This window comes from Rhinopithecus roxellana, chromosome 11 (genome assembly GCF_007565055.1).
Source record: "Rhinopithecus roxellana isolate Shanxi Qingling chromosome 11, ASM756505v1, whole genome shotgun sequence".
NCBI lineage: Eukaryota > Metazoa > Chordata > Mammalia > Primates > Cercopithecidae > Rhinopithecus > Rhinopithecus roxellana.
This window is the reverse complement of record NC_044559.1, coordinates 1,388,575-1,402,690: the sequence shown is the minus strand read 5'-3', so window position 1 is coordinate 1,402,690 and position 14,116 is coordinate 1,388,575. Positions and strand designations below refer to the sequence as shown.

The 14,116-nt window shown below is 52.2% G+C and overlaps 1 protein-coding gene across 2 annotated transcripts in view; it reads right to left on the bottom strand.

Moving 5' to 3' along the window:
* Window positions 1-14,116, bottom strand: part of ALOX5 (arachidonate 5-lipoxygenase) — a 69,722-nt gene that overhangs the window by 21,732 nt on the left and 33,874 nt on the right. For both annotated transcript variants that reach the window (XM_030940054.1, XM_010383406.2), the window contains exons 5-7: window positions 7,288-7,394; window positions 6,284-6,456; window positions 2,507-2,653 (exon numbers count right to left, since the gene is read on the bottom strand). In XM_030940054.1, the coding sequence (XP_030795914.1) occupies window positions 2,507-2,653; window positions 6,284-6,456; window positions 7,288-7,394 (427 nt within the window). The remainder of the gene's footprint in view (window positions 1-2,506; window positions 2,654-6,283; window positions 6,457-7,287; window positions 7,395-14,116) is intronic.

Sequence of the window (14,116 nt, the reverse complement as noted above, 5' to 3'; positions counted from 1 at the left end):
AGTGGGCTTCATCCCTGGGATGCAAGGCTGGTTCAACATTCGCAAATCAATAAACATAATCCAGCATATAAACAGAACCAAAGTCAAGAACCACATGATTATCTCAATAGATGCAGAAAAGGCTTTTGACAAAATTCAACAGCCCTTCATGCTAAAAACGCTCAATAAATTCGGTATTGATGGAACGTACCTCAAAATAATAAGAGCTATTTATGACAAACCCACAGCTAATATCATACTGAATGGGCAAAAACTGGAAAAATTCCCTTTGAAAACTGGTACAAGACAGGGATGCCCTCTCTCACCACTCCTATTCAACATAGTGTTGGAAGTTCTGGCTAGGGCAATCAGGCAAGAGAAAGAAATCAAGGGTATTCAGTTAGGAAAAGAAGAAGTCAAATTGTCCCTGTTTGCAGATGACATGATTGTATATTTAGAAAACCCCATCGTCTCAGCCCAAAATCTCCTTAAGCTGATAAGCAACTTCAGCAAAGTCTCAGGATACAAAATTAATGTGCAAAAATCACAAGCATTCTTATACACCAGTAACAGACAAGCAGAGAGCCAATTCAGGAATGAACTTCCATTCACAATTGCTTCAAAGAGAATAAAATACCTAGGAATCCAACTTACAAGGGATGTAAAGGACCTCTTCAAGGAGAACTACAAACCAATGCTCAGTGAAATCAAAGAGGACACAAACAAATGGAAGAACATACCATGCTCATGGATAGGAAGAATCAATATCGTGAAAATGGCCATACTGCCCAAGGTTATTTATAGATTCAATGCCATCCCCATCAAGCTACCAATGAGTTTCTTCACAGAATTGGAAAAAACTGCTTTAAAGTTCATATGGAACCAAAAAAGAGCCCGCATTGCCAACACAATCCTAAGTCAAAAGGACAAAGCTGGAGGCGTCACGCTACCTGACTTCAAACTATACTACAAGGCTACAGTCACCAAAACAGCATGGTACTGGTACCAAAACAGAGCTATAGACCAATGGAACAGAACAGAGTCCTCAGAAATAATACCACACATCTACAGCCATCTGATCTTTGACAAACCTGAGAGAAACAAGAAATGGGGAAAGGATTCCCTATTTAATAAATGGTGCTGTGAAAATTGGCTAGCCATAAGTAGAAAGCTGAAACTGGATCCTTTCCTTACTCCTTATACGAAGATTAATTCAAGATGGATTAGAGACTTAAATGTTAGACCTAATACCATAAAAACCCTACAAGAAAATCTAGGTAGTACCATTCAGGACATAGGCATGGGCAAGGACTTCATGTCTAAAACACCAAAAGCAACGGCAGCAAAAGCCAAAATTGACAAATGGGACCTAATTAAACTAAAGAGCTTCTGCACAGCAAAAGAAACTACCATCAGAGTGAACAGGCAACCTACAGAATGGGAGAAAATTTTTGCAATCTACTCATCTGACAAAGGGCTAATATCCAGAATCTACAAAGAACTCAAACAAATATACAAGAAAAAAACAAACAATCCCATCAAAAAGTGGGGAAAGGATATGAACAGACATTTCTCAAAAGAAGACATTCATACAGCCAACAGACACATGAAAAAATGCTCATCATCACTTGCCATCAGAGAAATGCAAATCAAAACCACAATGAGATACCATCTCACACCAGTTAGAATGGCAATCATTAAAAAATCAAAAAAAAAAAAAATCAGGAAACAACAGTTGTTGGAGAGGATGTGGAGAAATAGGAACACTTTTACACTGTTGGTGGGATTGTAAACTAGTTCAACCATTATGGAAAACAGTATGGCAATTCCTCAAGGATCTAGAACTAGATGTACCATATGACCCAGCCATCCCACTACTGGGTATATACCCAAAGGATTATAAATTATTCTACTACAAAGACACATGCACACGTATGTTTATTGCGGCACTATTCACAATAGCAAAGACTTGGAATCAACCCAAATGTCCATCTGTGACAGACTGGATTAAGAAAATGTGGCACATATACACCATGGAATACTATGCAGCCATAAAAAAGGATGAGTTTGTGTCCTTTGTAGGGACATGAATGCAGCTGGAAACCATCATTCTTAGCAAACTATCACAAGAAGAGAAAACCAAACACCGCATGTTCTCACTCATAGGTGGGAACTGAACAATGAGATCACTTGGACTCGGGAAGGGGAACATCACACACTGGGGCCTATCATGGGGAGGGGGGAGGGGGGAGGGATTGCATTGGGGAGTTATACATGATATAAATGATGAATTGATGGGTGCTGACGAGTTGATGGGTGCAGCACACCAACAAGGCACAAATATACATATGTAACAAACCTGCACGTTATGCACATGTACCCTAGAACTTAAAGTATAATAAGAAAAAAAAAAAAAAAAAAAAAAAAAGACATAGCTTCCTGAGCTGGAGTGTGAACGGAGCCACCCAGGAGCCCTGGATCACGGAGAACTGAGCTGCTCAGAAAGGTGTGCCTGGAGGCAGCTTACCTGGATGGCAATGGGGACGATCTTGTTGGCTAGGTTCTTATACAGCAAGCAGATGGGAGCGGCCAGGAACTGGAGTGTGCAGGGGTCTGTTTTGTTGGCATCGATACCATCCAGTAGCTCAAAGTCCACGATGAAAATGTTCCCTTGCTGCAGGAGGCAGAGAGATGTGTCCAAATCAGGCTAAGCAGATGGGCCAAAAATCAGGCCTGAGGAAAGAGTGATGATCTCTGGGGCCCCCTCTCCCTTTCCTGTGACTCAGCGGAGTTTAGAATGTGTCAAAGGCTGATTGATTCACATGGAGGGTGTTCACAGGTTGTGGTAGTTCGGGGTAAGGTGAAGGAATGGCAGCAGCTCACTCTGCATTTGTAGTGTCTGAAACCTGCTTGACTGGCAGGAAAGATGAGAGACCGCACTGAGTGTCAGATTATAAGAAGAAAGGAGAGGTTAGGTGAAATAGATGTGACCAGTTAAATGTCAAAAAATGATGTTGCCGGACTCTACACAGAGGTCAAAACTGGGCGAACTCAACCCCAATCAGAGCCAGGACAGGGATCTCCCTTGGGAGGAAGAGACAGGAAGCAGGGCAGGGCTGTCCACCGGGTCGGGTAGGGAGGCTGCAGGTGAAGGGAGAGGGGGTTCTGCATGGGCAGGGGAATCTACAGGGGTTGAGGGGGGTCTCCAGGAGGTAGGGAAGGTCTGCGGGGGTGGGAATGAGTGTATGGCGGGAGAGGGGCTGCAGAAGCAGAGGGGGAAGGGGCAGTGGCTGGGGAGGTGGGGGTGGTCTGCAGGGTTGGCCTGTTGTGCCCTGGTCTGAGACTGGCGACACAGGCGGGTCATTGGTGTAAATTCATCGGGCTTGCTGACCCTCGGATCCGTGCCCTTTTCTGTAGGGATTAACACCCCTCGACACACAACAAGCGTGCCCCTGAAATGGGAGGCGGGCGACCGCTGCGAAGAGGGGCCCCTAGGAACGCCAGGTGCAGGGCAGGCCTGCTGGGCCGGGAACGCAGCGCTTAGGCCGGGGGTATGGCCGCTCCTTCTGAAGCCTTTTGTTTCCTGAGTGATGACGGAAAGGGTGAGGGTCCCGACTGCGGAGGGGTCAGGGTCTACTCCGCCTGGAGACATCCAGAGCGCCCCGCTACAGCTTCACCGATCGCGCCCGCGCGCAGGACCCCCGGGCTGCTTGGCGGCACGCAGGACTGAAGCCACCCACGCAGGACGAAGCCATCCACCCAGGACGGCGGGAACTCGGAGCCTGGCCACCGCCCTCCTCCTTTGTGTCGTTTGACACCAGGGATCAGCTCTGAGCATCTGTCGCGATGGCAGGGGGCCGGGGGGCGGGGAAACGGGGACCTTTCCCGCGGAGGCGCTCAGGGCACCTTGTGTTGGGGAAGGAGGCAGGTGGAGACCCTCGGGCTGGTCAGGCACATTGGTGTCTTGCCTTCTAGGACGACGGCTGGACAGCTGGACTTTGAGAGCTGAAGTGACCATCAGACTCTACCCAGAAGGAATGGCTGCTAATCCAATCTTGAGACCACCCAGGCTGGTGAACGTGATACTGGGAACAGGAGGCCTGGGATTTGGGGCCACTGCCTGCAGCATTTCTCTGTTATTCCAGGCCTCCCTTGCATCTTTCTGGAAAACGAGGGGCAGGCCTATCTCTCAGTTCTGACGTTTTAGAATTCTGCTGCTGACACTGGAGTTCTTGCCTGTCTAGAGTCCCTGTCCCCTCTGGTCAGCATATTCCATTCTCCTGGCCATGGGCACGGGCTCACAGAATCAGTGAGGCCCGAGGATGGCCTAAGACATCTGCTGGGAGTGTTAGGAAACAGGGTCTTTCTTGCTGGGAGTGGGTGGTGTTTGCTAAGCTGGTGGAAGGTAAATCTGAAGCTGCTGGCGATCATTCTTTACCTCCAGGTAAGGAAACCCTCCTAAGGAAAAATCCACCAGAGGCAGAGGATTGAGACATGGAGAGAGAGAGAGACAGTGCAGGGGATGATCTGAGCCCTGTTCTGGTCCCAAATGAGTTAGCATTGCTTTTTACTGTTGCCTGAGCCAATAGAGTTCTTGGATTAAACCAGATGGAGTTGATTTTTGTAATCTGAAACCAAAGAATCCAAATACAAAGACTAAGAACTCAAACAAACTTGAGCTGTAACACTGAATCAATACCAACAACAGGGATACGATTTCCCTATTCATGTTCCAGAAAATAAATGCACATTTTACAAAACAATGTAGTCATTTTTAGTAGGCCACAAGCTTGCTGTAGATCACTAAGGTGATTGTGGGGATTAAGAATCATGCTGGTGTGTAGGAAATGGGACGGTGTGTGTGTTAAGAGTCTAGTCAGTGTCCCAGCTACTCGGGAGGCTGAGGTAGGAGAATGGCCTAAACCCGGGAGGCGGAGCTTGCAGTGAGCTGAGATCCGGCCACTGCACTCCAGCCTGGGTGACAGAGGGAGACTCCCACTCAAACAAAACAAAAACAAAACAAAACAAAACAAACAAAAAAAAAAGCGTCTAGTCAGTGAGGGATAGGTCAGCTCAAAGGAAAGGCAACCCATAACCCATGTGCCCTGGAGGTGGCCAGGACTCCCTGTGGGAGGCTGTTGCCCTGCCCAAGTGCTGAGGACGGCCACTCCTTGGCTGCTGGTTGCACAGATGGCTGCTCAGAGTCTTCCAATTCTAGGATTCTATATGGCTTAATCTCTATGATCTCTGACTTGAAGTTTGAAACCTATAGCCACCGAATCAATGTTACTAAGTCTAGCAATTCAGTCCACTCAGGAACACAGATGCTGTCTCAGTGTATGGGGTATTGTAACTGTGAGCTGTTCACATGACCAGGAAGTGTTCTGGGCCTGGTTGGGTGCAGGAGGAGGAGGAGGTTAGGAAGCACTGCCTGCACTGGGGCAGAAGACTTGTCCAGGGACTTCAGCTGGGTGGGTGACCCTCTAGATTCAGATGGGCCAGGTACTGGGGCTGTAGGTTTATCTCTAAAGGGCACCAACCATCCCTCTCCAACTAGGACCCCAGGGTAAGCTGAGCTTAAAAGACTGGAAGCAGCAGAGGCCACCTGGACACCTGGGCACAGGCAGCAGGGCCTGGGTGGCAGAAGGCCCCGTCACACTGGTTCCATGGGGAAGAGGCAGGCTGATGGGCTAGCACCTGTTGCTGGGCCCCACCAGATTCAGATGGAGCTGGTTTGAACTTCTGTCTCAAGACTAGGTCAGCCTTGCAGCCGTAGGCAGCTGAGTCTGCAGGTGAGGATGGGGAGGAGGGTGCGACAGGGGCACAGGCAGCAGCATTTCTAACGAGAAAGTCAAACATTCTGTTGGGTTTCTCCTCGTGCCCCTTTTTTATTCTCACACAAGATCTACTTCTTTCTCCAGTGTTCTCCCCTTTGCAAGGTGGGTGATAACTGATGACTGTGTATATAAAGCACCTGTCACAATGCCTGTCCCACCACAGGCCCCTAATCAAGGATAGCTCCTGTAATTATTGATACTGATAGTGAAAATATTGACATTATGTTCCCAGACTTGAGCATCATGGAGAAACATTCCACGCAATTCCTCCTCTGATGTTGTACAAGACAGTCTGCATAATGCCCAGGACCCTGGCTGACACTGCTGCCAGGAAAAGGAAGTGGCTGCTCCAGGCCAGATGGGCCTGCAGTTAGTGTCTTGGGGGTCTATGAGCATTGGCCAGGAGGAAGTGGCTTCCACCTGACAGACTGTGACCTTGACCACTTCCCCAGCCCATCAACCCCTACCTGGACCTCCTGCTCCAAGCTGAGCTGTCGCTCCAGGCTGCACTCCACCATCTCCGTGGTCACCGGGAGCTTCTCCGGCAGCTCTGTGCAGCGCCGGATCAACACAGGGTTGCAGCCATTCAGGAACTGGTAGCCAAACATCAGGTCTTCCTGCCAATGATTCATGACTCGCTCTACCAGGAGAGAAGCGAGGCCCACCCTGAGCTCTGAGCAGAGGGCAGACAGGGCCATGGCCCTCCTGACCTCACCTGACCTCTGCAGAGCAGAGTCCCTGCTTGGTCTCCTCCCCCAAGATGGATGTGCCCTCCCTGGATGGGCACAGCTCCAACTGCTGCCCCCTGCCCATCACTGGGTCAGGCTGTGGCACCATCTCATCATCCCTGAGCTGGCCCTTAGTGGCTCAGAAGCCTCCCGGGGCACCCGTCTCTCATGAACTCAGGTTCTTCAGCCCAGCATGGATAGTCCAGGATGAAAGGAGGAGGGGCGTGGAGGAGAGTCCCTGGGGGCAGTTTTCCAAGTTTGGTTCCCCATGTCCTGATTTCAGCACCTCTTCTTGTCCAGCCATTTCTGCCTCCTTAACGTCCTTCCCATGCCATGACTGGCCACTATAAAGCTAGTGCTCTCACCAAACACATCCTAATCCAAAGGAACCCAAAGTTGCTTTCGTGTAAATGCCTAAAACACAAGCCAAGTTCTGCCTTTGCTCTGGTCAGAAGCACAAACGATTGATTTGTGCCAAGAAAAAGTTCTGATACTTTTCAGATTTTGATGGTGAAATGAGGTCGAGGGTACTGCAGCTTGAATATCTGAGGAGGAGAAACCACTGGGCACAAGTGTGACCACAGTGTGGAGTGTAGGGGGTGCCGGCCAGGGTGGCATGGTGGCAGCGAGGCCCACATGCTGCAGCAGGCAGGAAAGCCCTTGTCAATTTCGTGGTAAGTCTCAGACAAAAGAGCAGCATCCCCTGTCCCCAGCACCACTAGAGCCCCCAGAGGCACACTCACCAGAAATAGTGTTGCTGATCTTGACAAAGATTTTCTCAAAGTCGGCAAAGTCATTCCAGGAAGACTGGAACATGTGCATGAAGCGGTTGATGAACAGGTTCTCCATCCTGCAGACCAGGAGAGAGGTCACCTTGTACACACCAGCCATGCCTCCCTCTGCAGAGCCCCTTCACAGTGAGCTCTCAGAGGTCCTCACAACACACCCCCCCACGGCCCCAGGCAGCTCTGCAGAGAAAGGTGATTGGCTTTTCAGAACCAGGATAGAAACTGGCATCTATACGGGATGCTGTTCCTACTGCACCTCACCTGTCGAACAGACAGGCCAGTACCCTCCAGAATAGCCTACAGTGCCTTGAATTCCATTCACACATGTGTTCATTCATTCATTCATTCACTCATCAGGCACTTGCTGTCCCCCACTCAGTGGGCCAGTCCCTGAGAAAGCTTCCAGGAACAGAGATCCAGCTGCTGTACTGTGTTGCCTGGATTTTGGGAACACGAACAGTTCAATTGACTTGAAAACTCATTTATTTTCTGCTAAATGGCTCCATGCTTGGTGCTGAGGACAGAAGTTTCCAAATGCTCACTGCACAAGACAAGAAAATAGAAACCCAAGGCCAGAGCTTGCTAAATTCAGAACGCAGGTTGCAGGTACCAAGGAGTGAGATGTGTGTGTGAGCAACCCCCAGGGCTTCCTGGAGGAGGCAGGGTGTGGGATGGGTCCAGGAAAGCTGGAAAAGAGGGGAGAGGCTTCCCAGGCTTCCTCCATTGCCCTGCAGGGTGCAGCACAGGAGCGTGGGAATGCTGCCTAGTGTTCACCATGACACAGGCTGCCTCAGTTTCTCTCTCTGGCACACAAAAGATGGAGATTAACAAGTTAGCCTGTTTCCTCCCCACTGTCAGTGCTCAATCACTGCCCACTCTTCAGCCTTGACTCTGGCTGCCCCTCAGAGCTCAGGCCTTTGCCTTGGGCCTTTGCACATATGTTTCCTTCAGGCTGGAATGCTTGGTGCTCCTTTCTTTTCTGCTGTGGACTAAATTGTGCCCCCCAAATTCGCATGTTGAAGCCCTGACCCCCAGTGTGATGGCATTAGGAGGTGGGGCCTTTGGGAGGTGAGTAGGGTTAAGATGAGGTCACGAGGGTGGGGCACCCATGATGGGATTAGCGTCCTCCTAAGAAAAGGAAGGCACCAGAGGGCTTATTCATGCCCTGTCCCCATCTCTCCTCTGCCACGTGACCATACTATGGGAACACAGAGAGACATCTGCAAGCTGGGAAGAGGGCCCTCGCCAGCAAGTGGATTGGCCGGCACCCTGATCTTGGACTTCTAGCCTCCAGAGCTGTGAGAGACAAATGTCTGCAGTTTAAGCCATCTGGTCTGTGGTATTTTGATGTGGCTGTCCCAATAGGCTATGCCATTCTCCTACTGCGCATATGGGGTGAGTGTGTCTGGAGGGCTCACTGGAGTGATGCTGTCTCTGTTCATTTCCTCTGTAGCTCTTACTGCAGCTTAGGTGCAAACTCATGTGTGTGAATCGGTGCCCACTGCCCTATGCATGCTGAGGGCACGGTCATGCCTGCACTTTATTCAGCATTGAGCCCAGGCCTCCTAGTGTCCAGAGGGGCTCATGCAGCATCGCCTCGTGGACTAAAAGGTGATCTCACCTGGTGCAGGGGATTGTGCCCGGGGCATTCCTCCAGTGGCTCCTCTTCCTGCCTACCCCCGAGGAGGCAGCCCTACGTGGCCAGGATCCCCCACTTCTCAGGTGGAGTCTGGCTGGGTCTGAGCTGTAGACACACACACCTTGTCATGGGGAAATCTGGGGAGTCAGGGACCTCCCCACATCCTCCTGATCCAGCAGAATCAGAGAATGGAGGCTGGGGAGAGCCTGGCTGATGGTACACAGGGCTTGGTGACATCCCAGCTCTGTCGTACCAGGGGAATTACCCTGTGACCATGCATGAAGGCAGCAAACTGGAGCAACCACACGGGGGATCTCTTAGGATAAGGAGGAGACACTGGGGGTCTCTCCTGCTTGCCCTGCCAGGCCTAGGGGCGCATCCAGGCAGAACAGCAATCCCTTTCCATTCTTCCTTAGCTTAGCAAATGCTTCTCTCCTTTGTCCTGGCTACCCTGGGTCTCCGAGGAGGCCATGATGCTCAGGAGAGGGTACTGGGACCACAAGGCTGGAAGCCTTTGTGAGTACTGTTTTTTTCTCCTCATGTGTCAGGACAAAAAAGCAGCCTGCAGGTGGCCAAGAGGGTGTACTGCTGGAAGTTGCCATGGCACAGTCTGGGCAGTGTGGCCGGCTTTGTGATGGGCTGCATACAGTAGGTGCTCAGTGCTACAGCAACCTGGAGCTGTCGAATAATGCCAGCATCATCTTCCAGTCCTTCTGGTACCTTCTCCACTTGGATCCAGCCCCTCATGGGGAAGGAGGGGCTTTTACCCAGATTCTTGCTACAGCCTTCCAGGGAGGCCACTGTGGCTTCACCAAGGCTACGACCAGCAGCCAGGCACTGGAATACCCAGAGAAGTTTCTTTCAGCCTTGCTGCCTCCTTCCTCCCCCAGCACCTCTTGTCAGCTGAGTGTCCTGGGCTAGGAACGCTTGTCAAACTAGAGGAGTAAACCTCACTGTAGCATCTGGTGTCAGTCTGGGTGGGGAAAAGAACTTATTTCTGGGAGATGAGAGTCCTTCCCAAGCCCTGAGAGCCCTGTAGGGCCTGAAGATGGCCCAGCACCAGATGGTGCTCCAGAAAGAGGTCCTATGTTGGGGTGCCTGAGGTCCCAGGTGGTCGCTCCCCCCTGTTCTTTGGAGGAACCAGGAGTGAGTCACCATCTCCCCAGCTGGGTCTGTTTGACCTCAAAACAGGAGGTTTGCTCTGAAAACAGGGTGGGTGTGGCAGTTCTCAGAGGAAGCCACAGATCCAGGAAGAAGTGGAGTTAGGAGGAACATATTTGCGTGTCATCTAGAGGCAAAATATTTCTATATCCTTACAGATAACTGGAATATTCAGGGCTTCAAAGATCCGCTTTTGTAAAAAGAAGGAACCTGCAGGCCAGAGAGGGCACCAGGTAAGGTCACAAGCAGGTAACAGCCACCTTGATCACCTGGTCTCGGGGTGGTGACCGAGCTTTCTCCTGAACCTTCAGCTTTCTCCTGTGTCAAACTGTGGTCCAAACTGGGCACCAGCTGTTGGCCGTGTGCCAGGTGAGCCCCAGCCCTCGTCCCTACTTCTCCCAGGACCGGCCTCATTTCTGTACTGTTCCTCCTCACTCGAAGGAAACTCTCTTTCTCAATTTCCTTTAACAAGGCCATGGAGGTTCACCTGACCTCTGTCTCCCTGCTTTTTCCTTCTGCTAATAGCTTTTCCATTTTTCATGCCACAGTTGTGCTGTGCAGGGCAGGGGCAAAGCCTGCTGAGGAGGGCTGGCCCCCTTCCAGGCACAGCAGGTGGCTAGGAGGAACTGCGTGCCAGAGTTACTCAGAAGCAGCCAGGAAACCAAGCTGTCCCCAGCCAGAGGTTTAACAGGGAAGGCCTCCTCGGTGATTTCAGCCAGGAGTTTCAGTTTCCTGCCAGTGGGCACTGAGTTTAACCCACACTAGGGGGTGAGTGTAGCCATCAGATTTTAACAAGGGCCCCAGGGGATTCTGACGCAAGCTATACTTTGACAACCACTGCTGAAGAGGTTGCAATATTTTCCAAATTAATTTGACTACAGAACAGATCGTTTTTGTTGAGGGAAACATGACTTCATGTTTTGTATTAACTCTTGGTCTCATTTTATGACGCCTTTTTAACAACAATATGATGCTACCTTAGCAAATAACATTGAAATTTTCTAGCCTTGTCTAAATTTTAGATGGAATTTCCCCCCTACATTTTCCAAACAAATTTATTTTACAATGGGACCCATCTCTGATTTCATAACAAAATGTAATGAAAGTCAGTACGTTTTATAGGCATCAGTTAATAGGAGAGGATTATTTTGAAAATTTCCAAGGATTTCAGAGGTTTTAGGGTAGCATTTGGGAAGTTAAGTGGGAGAATTCTACTTGTGTCACAGGAAAAGCGGTTCCTATGAGTGCTTTGGTGACGGGGCCAAATGGTTTCTGAGCTGGGATGACGATAAGAGGGGATGGGGTCTTCTTCCCATATACAAACCCACGCTTTGCTTTCCAATGCCAGGCCAGCAGGCTCCCCCTCCTCTTCCCGCCTCTCTTTCCTTCGCCATCACTTCTCCCGACACCCAGCCTGGGCCCTCACTCTTCCTGGTGCTCCGGAGTCCCTCCCTTCCTCCACACCCACTCTGCCCTTCCACTGAGCTCAGGGCCCTTATCTCCTGGCCTGGCCCCTCTGCAGCCTTCCTTGCCTGGGGGACTATAGCTCCTTCCCTGCACCCCTGGTGCCTTTTGTTTTTGTCTTTTGAGACAGGGTCTCACTCTGTTGTCCAGGCGGGAGTTCAGTGGCGCAGATCACTGCAGCTTCCACCTCCCCGGCTCAAACGATCCTCCCGCTCGGGCCTTCTAGAACACTGGGATTACAGGCGTGAGCCTCCGCACCCACTCCCTACCCTCATCCCCCTTCAGGATGCTGCCATCCATGTAGCTGGGTCGCCTGGAGCACAGGGCATGTGGCCGGCCTGTGGGGCTGGGGCAGGGCCGGTGGGAGGGGCTGCCCTCAGAGCGCATCCCCCAGGCCTCTGCCTGCCCCCAGGCCCCCTCTCCCCCGTCCTTTACCAGGAGTCCCTCGTCACCTTCTCCGCTCAGCGCCGCTGCACAGCTCCCTCAACCCAACCGCTGGACTCAACTTCGCCCCAGCCTCCTTCGTGCCCAGCGTCCCTTGTAAATGACCCACCGAGCCGGGCGCCCCGCGTTCTCTCTCGGCCTCTCCCCAGTGGCCTGCTCTCCGCCCGCCGGCGCTCGCCCGGCCTCCCTGCCTCCGTGCCTTCACCTGACCGCAAAGGCGGCCAGGGCAACTTCCGCGCGGCTTGACTGTCACGGCTCCCTATTTATCCCTGGACGTGGGAAACTCGGGCTCATAGCGCCTCTACTTACACTGCGGCACAGACTGGCGCTTCCTATGCGGCCTTCACCGGAAGACACCCCTGGGGTCCTGGGGTGAGGGCGGGGTCCTGGGTGAGGGCGGCTCCATCCGAGACCCTTTCCGGAGCTGCTCCCGCCCATTCTCATAGAGGGAAATAACAGGGCGTGGGAGCCCCCACCCCTCGCCCCCACCTCTTCCAGGACCGGCCGCATATCTGCACTGTCCTGCCCCACTAGGAAGGAAACTCTCTTTCTCAATTTCCTTTAACGGGGACATTGTCTTTTCAGCCCTGCCACCCCCTGCAGTTGTCTTCCAGGCTGCAAACAGGGTGTGGGGTGGTGAACACATCAACTGCTCCTCCCTCCACACCACCAGGAAATTTCGCAAACCACTTGGCTCTCGGCGGCCTGGCCTCGCCACACCTGTGCCCACAGTCTCTCTCCGCTGCCGTCCCCTGTGCCATTCTCCAGGTCCCACGTACCTCTCTGCCTGGGCCCAGTAAGACCTGGACAGATGGCCCACGGCTGCAAAGCCTTCCTGGGCCCCATCAGAGAGAATGCCCAGGTGGAGCGAGGGTCCCCTGCCCACCCCGCAAGCGCAGGGGCCCTTCCAAGAGTGCAGCCCTAGGCCGGTGTGTGATGGTGGAGATGGGGTCCCAGAGGGCCTGAACCAAGAATGGAGAAGACTAAGGCTGTCTTTAGGGAGAAACTTCTCTGAGGGTCTGATGTATGCGGTCCCATTTTAATCTCATAACAACCCTGAGGAGGAGCTGGGGCCGGGTCTCATTGTTCATTTGAGGACACTGATGCTCCGGGAACTTAGATGACTTCCCTAGGGTCCCCCCCACCCTCACCTGGCCCAGAGCCCTCTCCCAGGCACCCCTCATCCCTACAATGGCTCCTCTAAGCTGCTTCCTTGTGGTCCAGCCCCCTTGGCTCAGCTCCTCAAATGCAGGGACACCTCTTCTCTCCCCAGCAGACCTCAAGGGTCTCCATCCACTGTGCCGGCACAGAGGCGGTGCTCAGAGGTGGGGCTAAGCTTACTGTACAGCCTACTGCGCCAAGAGGGGCAGAAGGGCCCCTTTCAGGATTCCTTTGCTCTTCTCCTGTCAATAGGCCATCACTCAAGGGGCTAAGTGACAGGACGATGTGGAGAAACGTGGGCTGCAGCACTTCTGGGGCTGAGGGCAGGGTGGGCGGCACTGGGGAGCACAGAGGAGTGGACCTCACTGAGGCCAGGGGCTTCTAGAAGCTTCTGCAAGAAGGGGCTCCTCACCCATGTCTTAGCCAAGAAGTGGGGCAGGCAGGTGTGGCACAGGAAACAGCCAGGTCAGAGATAAGAGATGCTCTGCAAAGCCCTGCTGGATCCCCACGATGGAGCGTCCTATGCATGTAGGACCCGAGAGACGGCAGGGGCGGGCGCATCCCTACGGATGTGTCTCCATTTCTGGGCAGAGACATCTGGGCTCTCACCTGCAGCTGAGCCAACCAAGAAATTATATTTACTTTTTAGAGCGAGCCTCCAACAAATTATACATGCACTTGAGAATGAGCCCTCCCCATGTCTTGAGAGATGGAGTCCAGGGAGGCAGCTGGAAAGATCCTCCTGCCCTCATTCAGGAGAGATGGTGGAGCTGGGAGAGGAGGAAGCACTCCCTGGAACCTAGCAGATGGACTTGACTCAGCAAATAGATGCAACCTTATGTGGGGGGTGGGGAGGCCCAGGGAGGCATACAGGCCAGTGGTCTTAATCCTGGTTATATACTGGAATCCCCCAGT